The sequence below is a fragment of the Epinephelus fuscoguttatus genome, linkage group LG14 (genome assembly GCF_011397635.1).
Source record: "Epinephelus fuscoguttatus linkage group LG14, E.fuscoguttatus.final_Chr_v1".
Lineage (NCBI taxonomy): Eukaryota > Metazoa > Chordata > Actinopteri > Perciformes > Serranidae > Epinephelus > Epinephelus fuscoguttatus.
Window position 1 is genome coordinate 10,257,753 of NC_064765.1, and position 13,745 is coordinate 10,271,497.

Sequence of the window (13,745 nt, forward strand, 5' to 3'; positions counted from 1 at the left end):
TATAGTGCCAAATCATAACAGAAGTTCTCTCAAGACACTCAGATAGAACATTTCATTGCCATTTTGTTGCTACGGCAAAAGCTTTGGTCCCTGCTAACTTCCTGTCAGCTACAGCAACAAAATACTCCAATGGTAAACACACTTTGACCCATTTAGATGGTTTATGTTGGTCAAGTTTGAAACAGCCCATAGGGCAGGTCTAGCACTAAGCGCTTCGATTTAATTTACGAAGACTCAAAAATTCCCTTGTGAGCGAGCATGTAGCGATAGCGGTGAGGAACATCTTCCTTTTAGGAGGCAGAAAGCTCTAACAGAACCAGGCTGTAGGTTAGCAGCGGTCTGCCTCGATTGAAAGAGAGAGGAGAGGGATGGGTGGGTGTGTTTTGGTGTAAAGAGCCTTTAGGGGCCGCTAGCCAGACTCTTGATATTAAACCTCATTTCCACTGTAGGTACCACTCAACTCAACTCACATTTGGTATATCGATAATTTGTTTTCCCTGCAGACAGAAGCCCCCCAATTTAGGCAGGATTCTCAGCTGATTGTCGAAGCGATACTGTGGAACTTATAAGTATTTTTTTTTTTCTTTAACTGGAGTGTGGAACTTTTGTCTCCCCCCTCTGGCATTTAGAGTAATCACTCAAGACTGACTCCCAAGGTGGTCTGAGTATGGTTTTCGTCAGAGGGGTCTGAGTTCTGTTGGTAGTGTTCACATACAGTGGTGTGAAAAAGTGTTTGCCCCCTTCCTGATTTCTTACTTTTTTGCATGTTTTCCACACTTAAATGTTTCAGATCATCAAACAAATTTAAACATTAGTCAAAGATAACACAAGTAAACACAAAATGCAGTTTTTAAATGAAGGGTTTGATTAATGAGGAAGAAAAAAATCCAAAGCTACATGCCCCTGTGTGAAAAAGTGTTTGCCCCCCAGCTCCCGTTAAAACATAACTGTGGTTGATCACACCTGAGTTCAATTTCTGTAGCCACACCCAGGCCTGATTACTGCACACCTGTTTCCAATCTAGAAATCACTTAAATAGGACCTACCTGACAAAGTGAAGTAGACCAAAAGGTCCTCAAAAGCTACAGACATCATGCCGAGATCCAAAGAAATTCAGGAACAAATGAGAAAAAAAGTAATTGAAATCTACCAGTCTGGAAAAGGTTATAAAGCCATTTCTAAAGCACAAATGGCGAAAACACGGAACAGTGGTGAACTTTCCCAGGAGTGGCCGGCCGACCAAAATTACCCCAAGAGCGGAGCGACGACTCATCCAAGAGGTGACAAAAGACCCCACAACAACATCTAAAGAACTGCAGGCATAACTTGCCTCAGTTAAGGTCAGTGTTCATGACTCCACCATAAGAAAGAGACTGGGCAAAAATGGCCTGCATGGCAGAGTTCCAAGACGAAAACCACTGCTAAGCAAAAAGAACATTAAGGCTCGTCTCATTTTTGCCAGAAAACATCTTGATGATCCCCAAGACTTTTGGGAAACTATTCTGTGGACTGACGAGACAAAAGTTGAACTTTTTGGAAGGTCTGTGTCCCATTACATCTGGCGTAAAAGTAACACCGCATTTCAGAAAAAGAACATCATACCAACAGTAAAATATGGTGGTGGCAGTGTGATGGTCTGGGGCTGTTTTGCTGCTTCAGGACCTGGAAGACTTGCTGTGATGAATGGAAGCATGAATTCTGTCTACCAAAAAATCCTGAAGGAGAATGTCCGGCCATCTGTTCTTGACCTCAAGCTGAAGCGAACTTGGGTTCTACAGCAGGACAATGATCCAAAACACACCAGCAAGTCCACCTCTGAATGGCTGAAGAAAAACAAAATGAAGACTTTGGAGTGGCCTAGTCAAAGTCCTGACCTGAATCCTATTGAGATGCTGTGGCATGACCTTAAAAAGGAGGTTCATGCTCGAAAACCCTCCAATGTGGCTGAATTACAACAATTCTGCAAAGATGAGTGGGCCAAAATTCCTCCACAGCGTTGTAAAAGACTCATTGCAAGTTATCACAAAGGCTTGATTGCAGTAGTTGCTACTAAGGGTGGCCCAACCAGTTATTAGGTTTAGGAGGCAAACACTTTTTCACACAGGGCCATGTAGCTTTGGATTTTTTTCTTCCTCATTAATAAAACCCTTCATTTAAAAACTGCATTTTGTGTTTACTTGTGTTATCTTTGACTAATGTTTAAATTTGTTTGATGATCTGAGACATTTAAGTGCGGAAAACATGCAAAAAAGTAAGAAATCAGGAAGGGGGCAAACACTTTTTCACACCACTGTATGTGCAAAAATTGCTGAGTCGCTGCTCTGAGTCCGCTTAGAGGGCTGAAAAGGACCTAATGTGAAAACTTGGAAAATGGTGGGTTTGTACAGGATGTTCCTCGATGCACAGTTGACGGTTCTCTCTGACCAGTCAGTGGTCTGCAGAGTTTTAACCCCACCTTGTTGTATTGGTTCAGTTCACATGGAACCTTGACCGAGGTGGTACTAAAACAAAGTTAGTTAGTTGTTCGTATTCTGAATGTTGTAAACATTTAGTCAATCTCAATGATTTTTTTTTCTGATTGTATTGTATCAGGTTGTATTTATAGGGGTCGAAACTTCAGCAACATTGTTCTTTTCTTTATGTTGCCAGCGTTTCGACTTCTTTCCCTTCGCCGTGCACCTTGGAAGTAGGTGTAGTTTTGCTTGAAACCCCCACCCTGCTCCAGGTTTTATTTATCTCATTAGTAGCCTCTGCTGGCGTAATGACCTGCAGCATGGTGTCCTGTTGGTCAGGAGGATGTGACTATAACTGGGAGGTCACTGGTCTGATTTCCACCACAGCATTCTTCAAAAAAGAAAACCTATCTTTACTGGTTTATTAAACAAACTTGTTAGTTCTCAGTTTGAACTAGTAGTGAATACAGATGTTTGTGTGTTAATAGTCATGCACTGTACCAAGTTTAAGATTCTTGTATTATAAATTGTTGTTTGTGCTCAGCAGGTAAGATGTCTGGCACCTAACTTATACATTATTATGATATACTGTCTCTAATATTATGAGTATATAATGCTATGTTTGGATCACAGGAGTTATTTTCTGTTTTTTTTTTCCTCTTAATTTGAAGGTTGTATTAATACAGCAAATACATGACTATGTTAATATTATATGTAATTAATTAACTATTATATTTTGACTGTTGTAGTTGATACTGAGTTTACATGCTTTTAAAATGTTACCCTGGAAATGTTTTAATAGAGTTTGCTATTGTAGTTTAGGTTTACCTCAGGAGTCTGGTACCAGAGAGAGAGGTTTTCACTGTGTGAACCAGAACTCTACTCAACCTGTCAGTGTTAATATTTTCACAACATTTTGCTCCTATCATGGTTTGAAGGTCATCATATCTGTTTCATAAACATATACGCTATTGCTGTCCACTTCTCTCCAGTTCTTAAAAACTCTCATCTAGCATAGTTAACTGTACCTGCCTGGAAGAATCATAACCACCCTTACAATAAATATTGGATTTTCTGGACACTTTTGTACGGGTCATAATTTTGATACATACAGGGCTCTGCATTCACATGTTCACTCCATTCATCCACATCAACACACACAGTAAACACAGTCTTAAAGGGACAGTTCACCCTAAAATTAAAAATACATATTGTTCCTCTTATCCGTAGCACTGTTTATCAATCTAGATAGTTTTGGTGTGAGTTGCATAGTGTTGGAGATATCGGCTGTAGAAATGTCTGCCTTCTCTCCAATATAATGGAACTAGATGGCACTCAGCTTGTGTTGCTCAAAGCACCAAAAAAATAAATTTGAAAAACTCAACAACAGCGTCTCTTTCCCGAAATCATGACCTGGTTACTCAAGATAATCCACAGACCTTGTTGTGCAGTTTCATGCAGGAACTATTTTCTCTCTACCGAACTACACCCAGTAACTGTATCACTGCACAGAAGGAAGTTCATCCCTATGAAAGTTCCTCAGTGGCACATGAAGCCAAAAAAGCTCTATTTCCGTGGTAAGAAATTTCCTGGATCATTGACACTGCTTCTGCATCATTTGGCACATAGAGTGAGCACACTAGCAATGTCTGCTGGCCGAACTGGCTACTTATGGTTTAGTGCTCTGCTAACTTAGATGGAGATAAAATTATTTAATCTTGCACCCCTTCTAGACTTTTCAAATGTTATCGTACCAAATGTATCAAATCCTGACAGCGAAAGTCATGACAGTCATTTTGTGAGGGCTGTGACAGTCATAGAAATGTATTCACTGATTTACAGACATCTCTTTTCCAATGTAAGTCAATGGGGAAAAGTCTGTTTGGGCCTACTTGCATACGGAAATTGGCCTCAAAGCCCAGTGCACTTCCTGGGGGCCTGGTGTCAACATGAAATGCAAACATTAATGGCGTCCATAAAGACAACGGGGACAAACAGGGAAACACTTAGCCTGGCCCAGGTTGAACAATAAATGTTTAACATGTTGATAGATTTTGTTACCTCTGGACAAACCCAGGCTAGCTGTTTCGCCCTATTTCCAGGCTTTATGATAAGCTAGCTAACTAGCTGCTAGCCGTGACCTTAAATTTACTAAATAGACATGAGAGTGGTATCAAATCTCTCATCTTACTCTCTCCAAAAATGCAAATAAACATTGATGGCATCCTTTTCTAGTGCTAAATGAGCTAGCAGTCGCTTTCTTGAAAAGAGTTAGATTAAAAGATGTAATGAATGTAAAACTAGATCGGTAAGCTTAGCTTAGCGTAAAGACGGGAAACAGGGGAAACAACTAGCCTGGCTCAGACTGAGCGAACAAATTTTAACATGTTAATGAATTTTTTTTACCTCTGGGCAAAGCCAGGCTAGCTGTTTCCCTCTATTTCCAGACTTTATGCTAAGTTAGCTAACCGTCTGCTGGCCGTAACCTCATATTTACTGAAAAGACACGAGAGTGGTCAAACTTGCATTAAACATTAAACTCTAGAAAAGAAAGCAAATAAATGGTAATGCGTCCTCCTCGGCTGAGCTGTAACGTTAGCTAGCTCAGTGGTGCTAGGTGAGCTCACACCAGGTCATGATTTATGGAACGAAACATTGCTTTTCAGTTTTTCAAATGTATTTTTTGGCGCTTTGAGCACCACAAGCTGAGTGCCATCTGGTTCCATTATAATGGAGAGAAGGCAGACATCTCTACGGCCGATATCTCCTACACTCAGTGACTCACACAAAAACAATCTAAACTGATAAATAGCGCTAGAGGTAAGAAGAAAAATATGTATTTTTGATTCTGGGGTGAACTGTCCCTTTAAAGACTGCAGCAGTGTGGTCTTCATTTTCCCATAAATTACACCTGCAGACGGTGTCTTTTGAAAAAGCCTGGTGATGGTTTATTCGTTTTAATCACTACAGAATTAATTTAGGGTGCAACACATGCCACATGTATAAAAGAATACAGTCACTTGTATTATGATTTTTCCATATTTGATATAAACATTTACGAGACAAAGAATGCGACATAGTGACTGGACTGAAATGTATAAATAATATAGACTTTAATAATGTGAGGGTTGGTTTCAGTTATGTTATAGACAGAACAGTGAAAAGCTTCTGCAACCTCCACTACTGTAAGTGAGTGGACTACAAGCAGACACTCAGTCCGTGCTTGCATAGCCTAGAAATGGGGAAGCAAAACTGTTGAAAGAGAATTTCCACAATAGCTTTACCCTACATCGCCCTCCAGTTGCCACCTCACACTGAAACGCTCTTTCAAAAGCTTTTATCGTGCGCCTCTCTCGAGGGTCCTGCATTTTTAATGACTGTTGCAAATGGAATAGATTAGAAGATGAGACCTTTCAATAAAAAGTTTCTCCTTACAAAAAAGTTTTAGACGTAGGAATGCAGTGTGTCCAGTAAACATATAAGAGGCTTTTTTCCTCCTTTTTTTTTTTGCTGCATTGGAAGTGGAGCTCCTCTCGTAAGGTCCCCGGCCCAGAGAGCGAACTCCCAGCAGTAAGGTCAAAAGCCAAGACTGTACTCATTTTGCAGTGCTCTTCTTTTCTGTAAACATGTTGATATGTACTGAGTTAAGTTATTTAAGTCTAAATCAAATAAGCAGCCTGAATGAGAAGCCAATTTTGGATCATTGTGGGGAATAATGCATGAGTACTGCGCCTAATGACAGCAGTAATTTTGGCCTTTCCTCTGGATTAAGTGGCGGCAGTACATTAAAATCATAAAGGAGAGCTGCTCCGTAAATGTCTCTCTGCTCATCCCAGAAGTCACTGAAGCAAAACATAATACAATGTTTATGTGAAAGCTCTTTCCTTGGAGATTAGCCCGCAACTGCACTCCAAATATCTTTCAAGTGTCACACATACACGTGTAATCGAATGGAGGGAAGCATGCTCCCACATTACTGGAGGTGAACTAATGGTCTGATGAGTCACATACTGTACATCCCATGCAACAATACTAAATGAATTCCATAGGGTTTCTCTTTTATAACCACCTAAAGATGCAAAAGGTAAGAGATTATATTTTTTGACACGTAATATATGCATGCAAAGAACCTACTCTTCTTGGTTCCATCGTGTGAAAACATCTGGAACAGACAGGAGCCTCTCTATTCTCCAAGAGCTCAACAAGTCTGGATAGTAGAGACAGTTACAATTATCATAGGAATTATTGTTTTGTTACTATTATGTAAAGCGTACAGTAGTTGCAGCAGTGAACACTGGGGATCCTAAATACTGCAGGAACATAATTTAATGCAGTGCTCCACTGATATACAAGCTAGGGTTGGATGAGAATGTATAGGGTTACTGTGCACAAATCACATTGGCATGTTTTGAAATAGAAATGTATGATATCTTATAGCTATATTCAAAATTATTCAGCATTTGACATTCTCATGCATACAACCACAAGAAGCGAGTCCATTGAAAAATAGTCCAAGCATTGTTTTTTTTTCCTGTGGAAATGGCAGAGAACCTAATGAGACATTAAAACATGTGCTGCTGTCCAGAGTGTGTGGATTACAGACGGGGAGAGGAGCAAGCAGGGAGGGCTCACTTCTGCATGTCACACTGCAGCAGGAGCACGATGGATGGGTCGCTCTTCGCCGCCTCTTTGAACTCCTCCAACGAGATCTGGTCGTCGTTGTTCTTATCCATTTTGCCGAAGATCTTGTCCACCCTCTGCTCTGGTGTCAAACCATCCTCGTTCATCTTCATCATGATCACAGTGCCCACCATTTTGTAGATAGCCTGTGGGTGAGGCGCAGTGAGAAATTAGCATAGGTTCTTATGTAATCCAGTCGAGCCTACATGTGTTTGTTTGTTCATAAAGATGTAGATCAGTGATTCCCAACCAGAGCTACTACAAAGGGGGACTTTAACAGTTGCCAAGTAGTAAAGCCCAACTAATTCAACAAATAAACTCATTATTTATTTAAAGGTCCCACATTGTGCTCATTTTCAGGTTCATACTTGTATTTTGGGGTTTCTACTAGAACACATTTACACGCTTCAGCATTTAAAAAAAAACATTATTTTTCACAAACTGTCCACCTGAATACACCTGTGTAATCAGCCTCTGTCTGAAACGCTCCGTTTTAGCACCTGTCTCTTTAAGCCGCCATCCTGAAAAGCCCAGTCTGCTCTGATTGGTCATTGTTCTCAGGTCTTCCACATCTGCACTCTTGGTGTCTCTGCACCAGCATTGCAGCTGGGGGAATGACTGTAACAGCACTGTAGCAGCAGTTTCGACCTTTACATAGAAGTGTTTTGACAGTACAACTTCAGGGAAGTCCTGACGACAACGCATTCTCACTCCGACCTCGTCACATATCGGCATTTGTTCATGGACCTTCCATGTCCACATGCGACGTGCAAGGTACCCTGGGTGTGTTGGTTGTTGACGTTCTGGGATGCTGTGTCAAGTTCTGCCTGTTACATGCATTGTCTTCTTTCAAAATACGCTTCTGTTTTCCACAGGAAATTTAACATTTACATACAGTCTCTTTCAAAATAAATGCACTGTGTAGGTACAACAACACAAATTGATATTTGTTTTCCTTCAACAACTAATGCACGTGGTTGGGTTTAGGAAAGAAGAGGGTTTGGCTTTATAATCTTATGGGAAGCGAACATCGCTCTCCCAACGACTTTCGTTGTTGTTCTGCCGCATTTCCCCCAATGCCGCCGAGAGCTGTTAAACTATAACAGCGACCGGCCACGTATCATGTTGATATTAAATGATGGCTTTTTTTCGTTTGTGCCTGACGTCTCAAGTCACTGCCCAAGCACCGGATTTTGATGACCGTGTGAACACATCCTCCTTCCTTCATTTCTTTAACCACTATCTTCCAAAGGTCGGTGTTGCCATATTTGCGCATATCCAAAAACCAGTTTATCCACGTCTTTTATAATATTTAAGTAGGTAAACATTTAGTAGGTAGTTTCTCCTTCCAATCAGAAATGTGTGCTTTTTTTAGGCATCTCTACCTCAGCCTTGCAAACTGTTGGCAAGTTGGTTTGTGTACAACACATCCATGACAATGCACAGAACTGAGCGTAAACAGACAAGATGCCATGTGTCACAAACTGCAGTAAAAACCTCAACTGTAGCCCTTTTTAAACAGGAGTTGTGCAAATTTGCAGGAAAGCCCAATCAGTCTTTTTTCAGCATTGGCAGTATAAAAACAAAATCGGGGAGTGCAGCAAAATGCCGCCTACCTACTTTTGTTTATACAGAATGTGCCTTTTTCGGGGCAATTGGGGGCGTGAGCAAGTAAAATGTGTAGCTCAGTGTGTGACGTAAACAGTGATGCGGGAGGGAAGCCGCAGCTGGTCAGTCCTTCGGCGATTCTCCCATAAGTCAGCCCGTTCTTCACCGTTCCCGTCATCTGATGGTTAATGGCCTCTTCATTTGCGAGGACAAGGAGGGCGCGCAATTCCTTGTTTCCCCAGTTGCTCATTTTTACAGTGTCTGTCAGGTTTGCGTTTCCCTCTTGCTACTAGCTGCTCGCTAATTCCTGCTATCAGCTGTTTCCAGCTGTCAGTGGCTCACATGTGCGGCGTCATCAACAGCTCCTCCCGTTGCGGAAGGCCGCCTCGGTCTGTTTTAACTAAAAGGGTTACGCCAATATGACTACCCCACGGGGTGGAAAATTGGGCACCTTGGATCAACTCGCCAAACCGGCTCTGTGTGTCTAAATGCTCGCAGTTTGCCGGCAAAACGGCCCAACATTCACGGAAAATCTGACAGTGTAAAAGGGGCTACAGATGTATACCATAAAACTTCAATCAGTAGCCTGGGTTATTATTTGCTGAAAGGCCTGTCTATATGGGACAAGGTTACAGCACAACACCACTCTATCCTGTTCAAACAATATTCGGAACTTGGATTATTTTTTATGAAAGACACTTATGATTCTTTTGATCGGTGAAATCTTACGAACTAAACGAATATAGTTAACTTGCCTGGTAGTCAAGAAATGGACACGTATTCCGACTTTATGACAGCTGCAGAGGAAGAGTGTCACTACTTGTTTTTTTGTCATGCTGGTAAATCTGAATGAATTATGGTTTTCTCTGGTGCTCATGGTTTCAGTAAAATGAACTGAACCGAGTAACATTTCAACATTCATATTTGTATGTGCGATCTAAACAGCTAAGGAATGTTTACGTAAGCGGGTAGTGAACAACCTGGTTTTAAACATCCAAAGAACTCCTATAAAAATGAACTGCTTGGCAACCAGACCAGGCGTCTAATTGAGACATTGCCTTTATTTATGTTGCCACACTGGGCTAGTGAAAGGGACTGGGGTTTAATTGGGACTAGGCTTTTAATTGAAGTTTTACGGTATTGTGAATGCACCATATACATGTCCAAAAAATGCTCCTAAAATCAGGATAACACTGGTACATTCCTCAATTCTTACTCGGACAAAGACCTAATTCAGAACATCCAAACAGAATATGCTGTTAACAGGACCCGTATCAAATCTGGAGTATACAATAATAGTGGAATATTAGCGGCATGCAAACATATCCATTGATAGCTGAAAGTAATGAATGCATGTTTTATATTGTCTGCTTGTTGTGGTACTGGTTGTGAATCGTTTAAATTGTGTTTACTGTACTTAGTGTCACTGTAATTTGAAGCACTCACTGGAACAAGAATTATCTTCGGGATAGGTTAAGTTCTATTTAATTTGGATTTGAATTGAAAAGCAGTGGATAAACTGTTAAAATAAGCAGCTGAAATAGCTTAGAGTAAGAAATAAATGCTTTTCCGATTCAAAGTGAAAGCAGTATTAATGTAAACTTGATCAGTCGACATAACGCTGACTATTCACTTGTGTAAAAAATGTAAACATAACTGCTTTTATATAATTAATAGTAATAAATAACACCTAATCCATTCATATAAACATATTTGGAGCACAGCAGATGGTGCTGGTGAAGGGTTGAGTTTATTTCATAGTGAGGAGTGTGTCAGATAGAAAAGGTTAGGAGCCACTGATGTAGATGCTCAGGAATAAAACACATTTATCACTACAGAAATTGTCAATACACTCTAATATCACTGAGACCTATCGGATTTACTATCCTGATTGCGTTTCCAGAAATGGCACAATGTAATTCAATACAACTGCATTTCTGTCGTTACGAAACTGCCTCTGCACTCAAGGCATTGCAGGTGTGCAGGAGACTGATAACAACAACAACAACGAAAACCCAGAGCCGGTCCCCCTGATGAGCGAGGGCTTAATGACTCGATAATCCCTTACCTCGATTATCTCCAGCATCTCCACTCTGGTGATTTTGCCGTCACCATCCAGGTCATACATGTTGAAGGCCCAGTTGAGTTTCTGCTCAAAGCTGCCACGGGATGTGATGGACAGGGCGCAGATGAACTCTCGGAAATCGATGGTCCCGTCTCCGTTTTTATCAAAGGTTCTGAAGGCGTGTTGTGCAAATTTTGATGCATCGCCATATGGGAAGAACTGCAAATGTGGAGGGGGAAGATGTGTGCGTGTTCAATAATTCAACCAGGGCTTTAAAAAGAGCACCAGTTTGATGACGGAAAATAGTCATGGCATGATTAAACGTTCAGACAGATGTGAGAGAAGCAGACGATGAAGAAGAGAGGCGGCGGCTCGCACAAACCTTGACATAAAGCTGCTGGAACTCCTCCAGATTCAGCCTGCCGGTGGGGCAGTCTTTCAGGAAGCCTTTGTACCACTGCTTCAGCTCGTGTTCATTGAACTCTGTGTTCTTCACCAGATCCTCCATCACCTCAGGAGTCAGCTTGCTGTTCTGCTTTCCCATGGTTCCTGTGGTGCAAGAACACGTGAATAATGCATTTATTTATGCCTGAGCGACGGCAGTATGAAAATCTCCAGCACACAGCGTAGACCTTTTTTTATTCCCACTTCAAACATGAAAGTAAATGTGTGTTTTTGGGAGAAGGGGGTGTGGAAGAGGGCAGCAAATATTTCCCTGGTGCTCTTGTTCTATTTCTGTCCCCCTTAGCCTGCTTGTGCCAGTCTGTGGCCCGGGTAGCACTGACCTGGATCATCACTGTCAAAGCAGATCCAGTTCATTAAATGTTCGATCGCTGCTATCAAGTTTCCACTGCAAACACTGTCCTATAACCTGACAATGACAACAAAGCCTGCGCTCGGTTGTACGAGAGGCACTACTGCAGTAAATCCACAGACCTGAGTGAGGATGGAGCGCACAGTTGGCCTGCTGTAATCTGGATCAGTGGGGAATATAGCTTATAATGGAGTGGTCTGTATACAATGTAGTGTTTAAACCAGTTGTGGGCAATCCACAGACCAATCAGCCAGGATTATCCACACACTGAGGGGCCTCAGTAGCAATCATGACAACTTGAGCAACCGCACCAGAGAAGCCCCACGTTCATTAATTATTGACTCATGATGTGGCACATGACAAAGTGGCCAAGAATGCGTCAATTCTCGATTCATAATTTACCAAATTAAAACGGCAGAATTAGATTTGCATGTCAGGCCATTGTGGGAATCTCAAGCACTTGAGGCCAACATATGGTGCACATCTCTGCAGCAGCAGCAGCAGCAGCAGCATGACAGCAGGCTGGACAGCTCCTCCACCAGCAGCAGCAGCAGACAGCACTGCATTGGCTCGGGCCTTCCACAACAAACAGCAGAAATGTGCGCTGCAGCCAAAATCAGTGCAAACCACAGGCTTTAATGTGCACCCGCTGCGTGTCATATAACCAATCCTGACGAGCGTGCTCGGTAATTACACACACTGATGTTGGGTTTAATGTGTAAAATATTCTGCAGTGAATGACCTTGAGGACTAACGTTTTTTTATGCAGGAAGATGACAATTGTTTCACGGAGCGTTGAGCTGAGAAAACCGCTCGCCATCATGCAACTGCGGCGTTTTACAGAAACATCCGCTTCATACCGCACAGGCCACCGGCATGAATGACTCGTTGTGCAAACAGGGGCCAACAGATGCTGTTTTATTTCACGCTTTGGGCAATGACATCTGATTTAATGCTATTAAAGCTAACCGCCTCCTGTGAGAGCAGAGAGGGAGACGCTGCTGCATTCCGATGGAAACGACGCAGTGAGAGTATTTTCAGATTAGATCCTCACCATCCCCGCTCCTAATGACATCTTTCCATGCGCATCGGGGCCAAAAAACATGTCAAAATTTCATAACCAAAACAGGTCTATTTTTATAACACAGTACAGCTTCTCTCGGTGCCGCCGCAGAGCCACATCCAAGGCGCATTAAAGCCAATTAATTGCGCAAATCTGGATGACATTTTCTTTAATTCGTCAAATCCTTTGCAGGTTTTATTTCTGTTTTCTTGTTTCCAGGCAAAACGCAGTGGCTTTATTTTAAAGGGATGCGCAGACCTGTGCCCGTGTGCCAGCCCCTCTTCTGCTCGATCCCATTCATCCAAACACAAGGAAAATATTAAAAATAACGCGTGACACATCCACACAAACCATCCACCAGCTGCTGTATTTATATTCTGAAATATTAACACATGCCATGTACATGTGCAGGCGATCACTGCTTACCTTATTGCAGCCTATATTTGGTGATGCTCTATCGGAATAAATCTGCTCAGGCTTCTGCAAAGTACAGAAAACTCCCTTCCGATGGAAACGGTAGCCCAAAGGGGATTATTCTCGACACTGCTCGCCTCCTTTGAAAAAAAACAGCCGCTAATGAAATTTCTGGATTTTCCCGACGTTATTCCAGATGAGGCGCAGCAGGGACCGATCCCACGCCAGTCTGTGGTTATGCGACTACAGGAGCGCGGCGTCACCCGTGTGCATCACAGCCTGATCATAAGTTCACTGTTGCTCTGCTGCTGCTGCTCGGTTTGGGTTCAGCTGGATCCTGTCACGTTATAACCGGATCCTTCATCGTGATGAAGATGGTCAGCCCTGAAATTTCATCAGCAGGAAATGAAAAATGTGGGATTTTGGCCCCTGATCAAATAATTCACTGTAACTAATCAGGTATTAGAATCAGTAAAGGGTGAAATGTTTTAGTAATATTGTCATTAAACGTGGCTTTTAAGGAGAATAATGGAATTTGATTACTAAAACCAAGGCTGGATAACAAAACAGGGGCCCCTGAAAGCCCCACGTTCACTGTGTGCAGGGCCACAGTCATGAAGTCATCCACCGCCAACACACCAAATGTAC

At 42.1% G+C, this 13,745-nt stretch overlaps 1 protein-coding gene across 1 annotated transcript; it reads right to left on the minus strand.

The window, feature by feature from the left end:
* Positions 1–5,381: 5,381 nt before the first annotated feature.
* vsnl1b (visinin-like 1b) lies at positions 5,382–13,461 on the minus strand. The gene is made up of 4 exons (XM_049597052.1): positions 13,110–13,461; positions 11,189–11,355; positions 10,810–11,025; positions 5,382–7,279 (listed from the first exon to the last, which is right to left on the minus strand). Exons 2-4 carry the CDS (start codon positions 11,348–11,350, stop codon positions 7,082–7,084), a joined length of 576 nt encoding a protein of 191 aa, XP_049453009.1. The 5' UTR covers positions 11,351–11,355; positions 13,110–13,461; the 3' UTR covers positions 5,382–7,081.
* Positions 13,462–13,745: the final 284 nt, after the last annotated feature.

Excerpts from the sequence above, each read along its gene's own strand:
- vsnl1b (XM_049597052.1), bottom strand. The coding sequence starts at position 11,350 with ATGGGAAAGCAGAACAGCAAGCTGACTCCTGAGGTGATGGAGGATCTG. Across the intron at positions 11,026-11,188 it reads TCCAGCAGCTTTATGTCAAG|TTCTTCCCATATGGCGATGC; the intron begins GTTTGTGCGAGC and ends CCACATTTGCAG. Across the intron at positions 7,280-10,809 it reads AGATGCTGGAGATAATCGAG|GCTATCTACAAAATGGTGGG; the intron begins GTAAGGGATTAT and ends CCTCACCCACAG.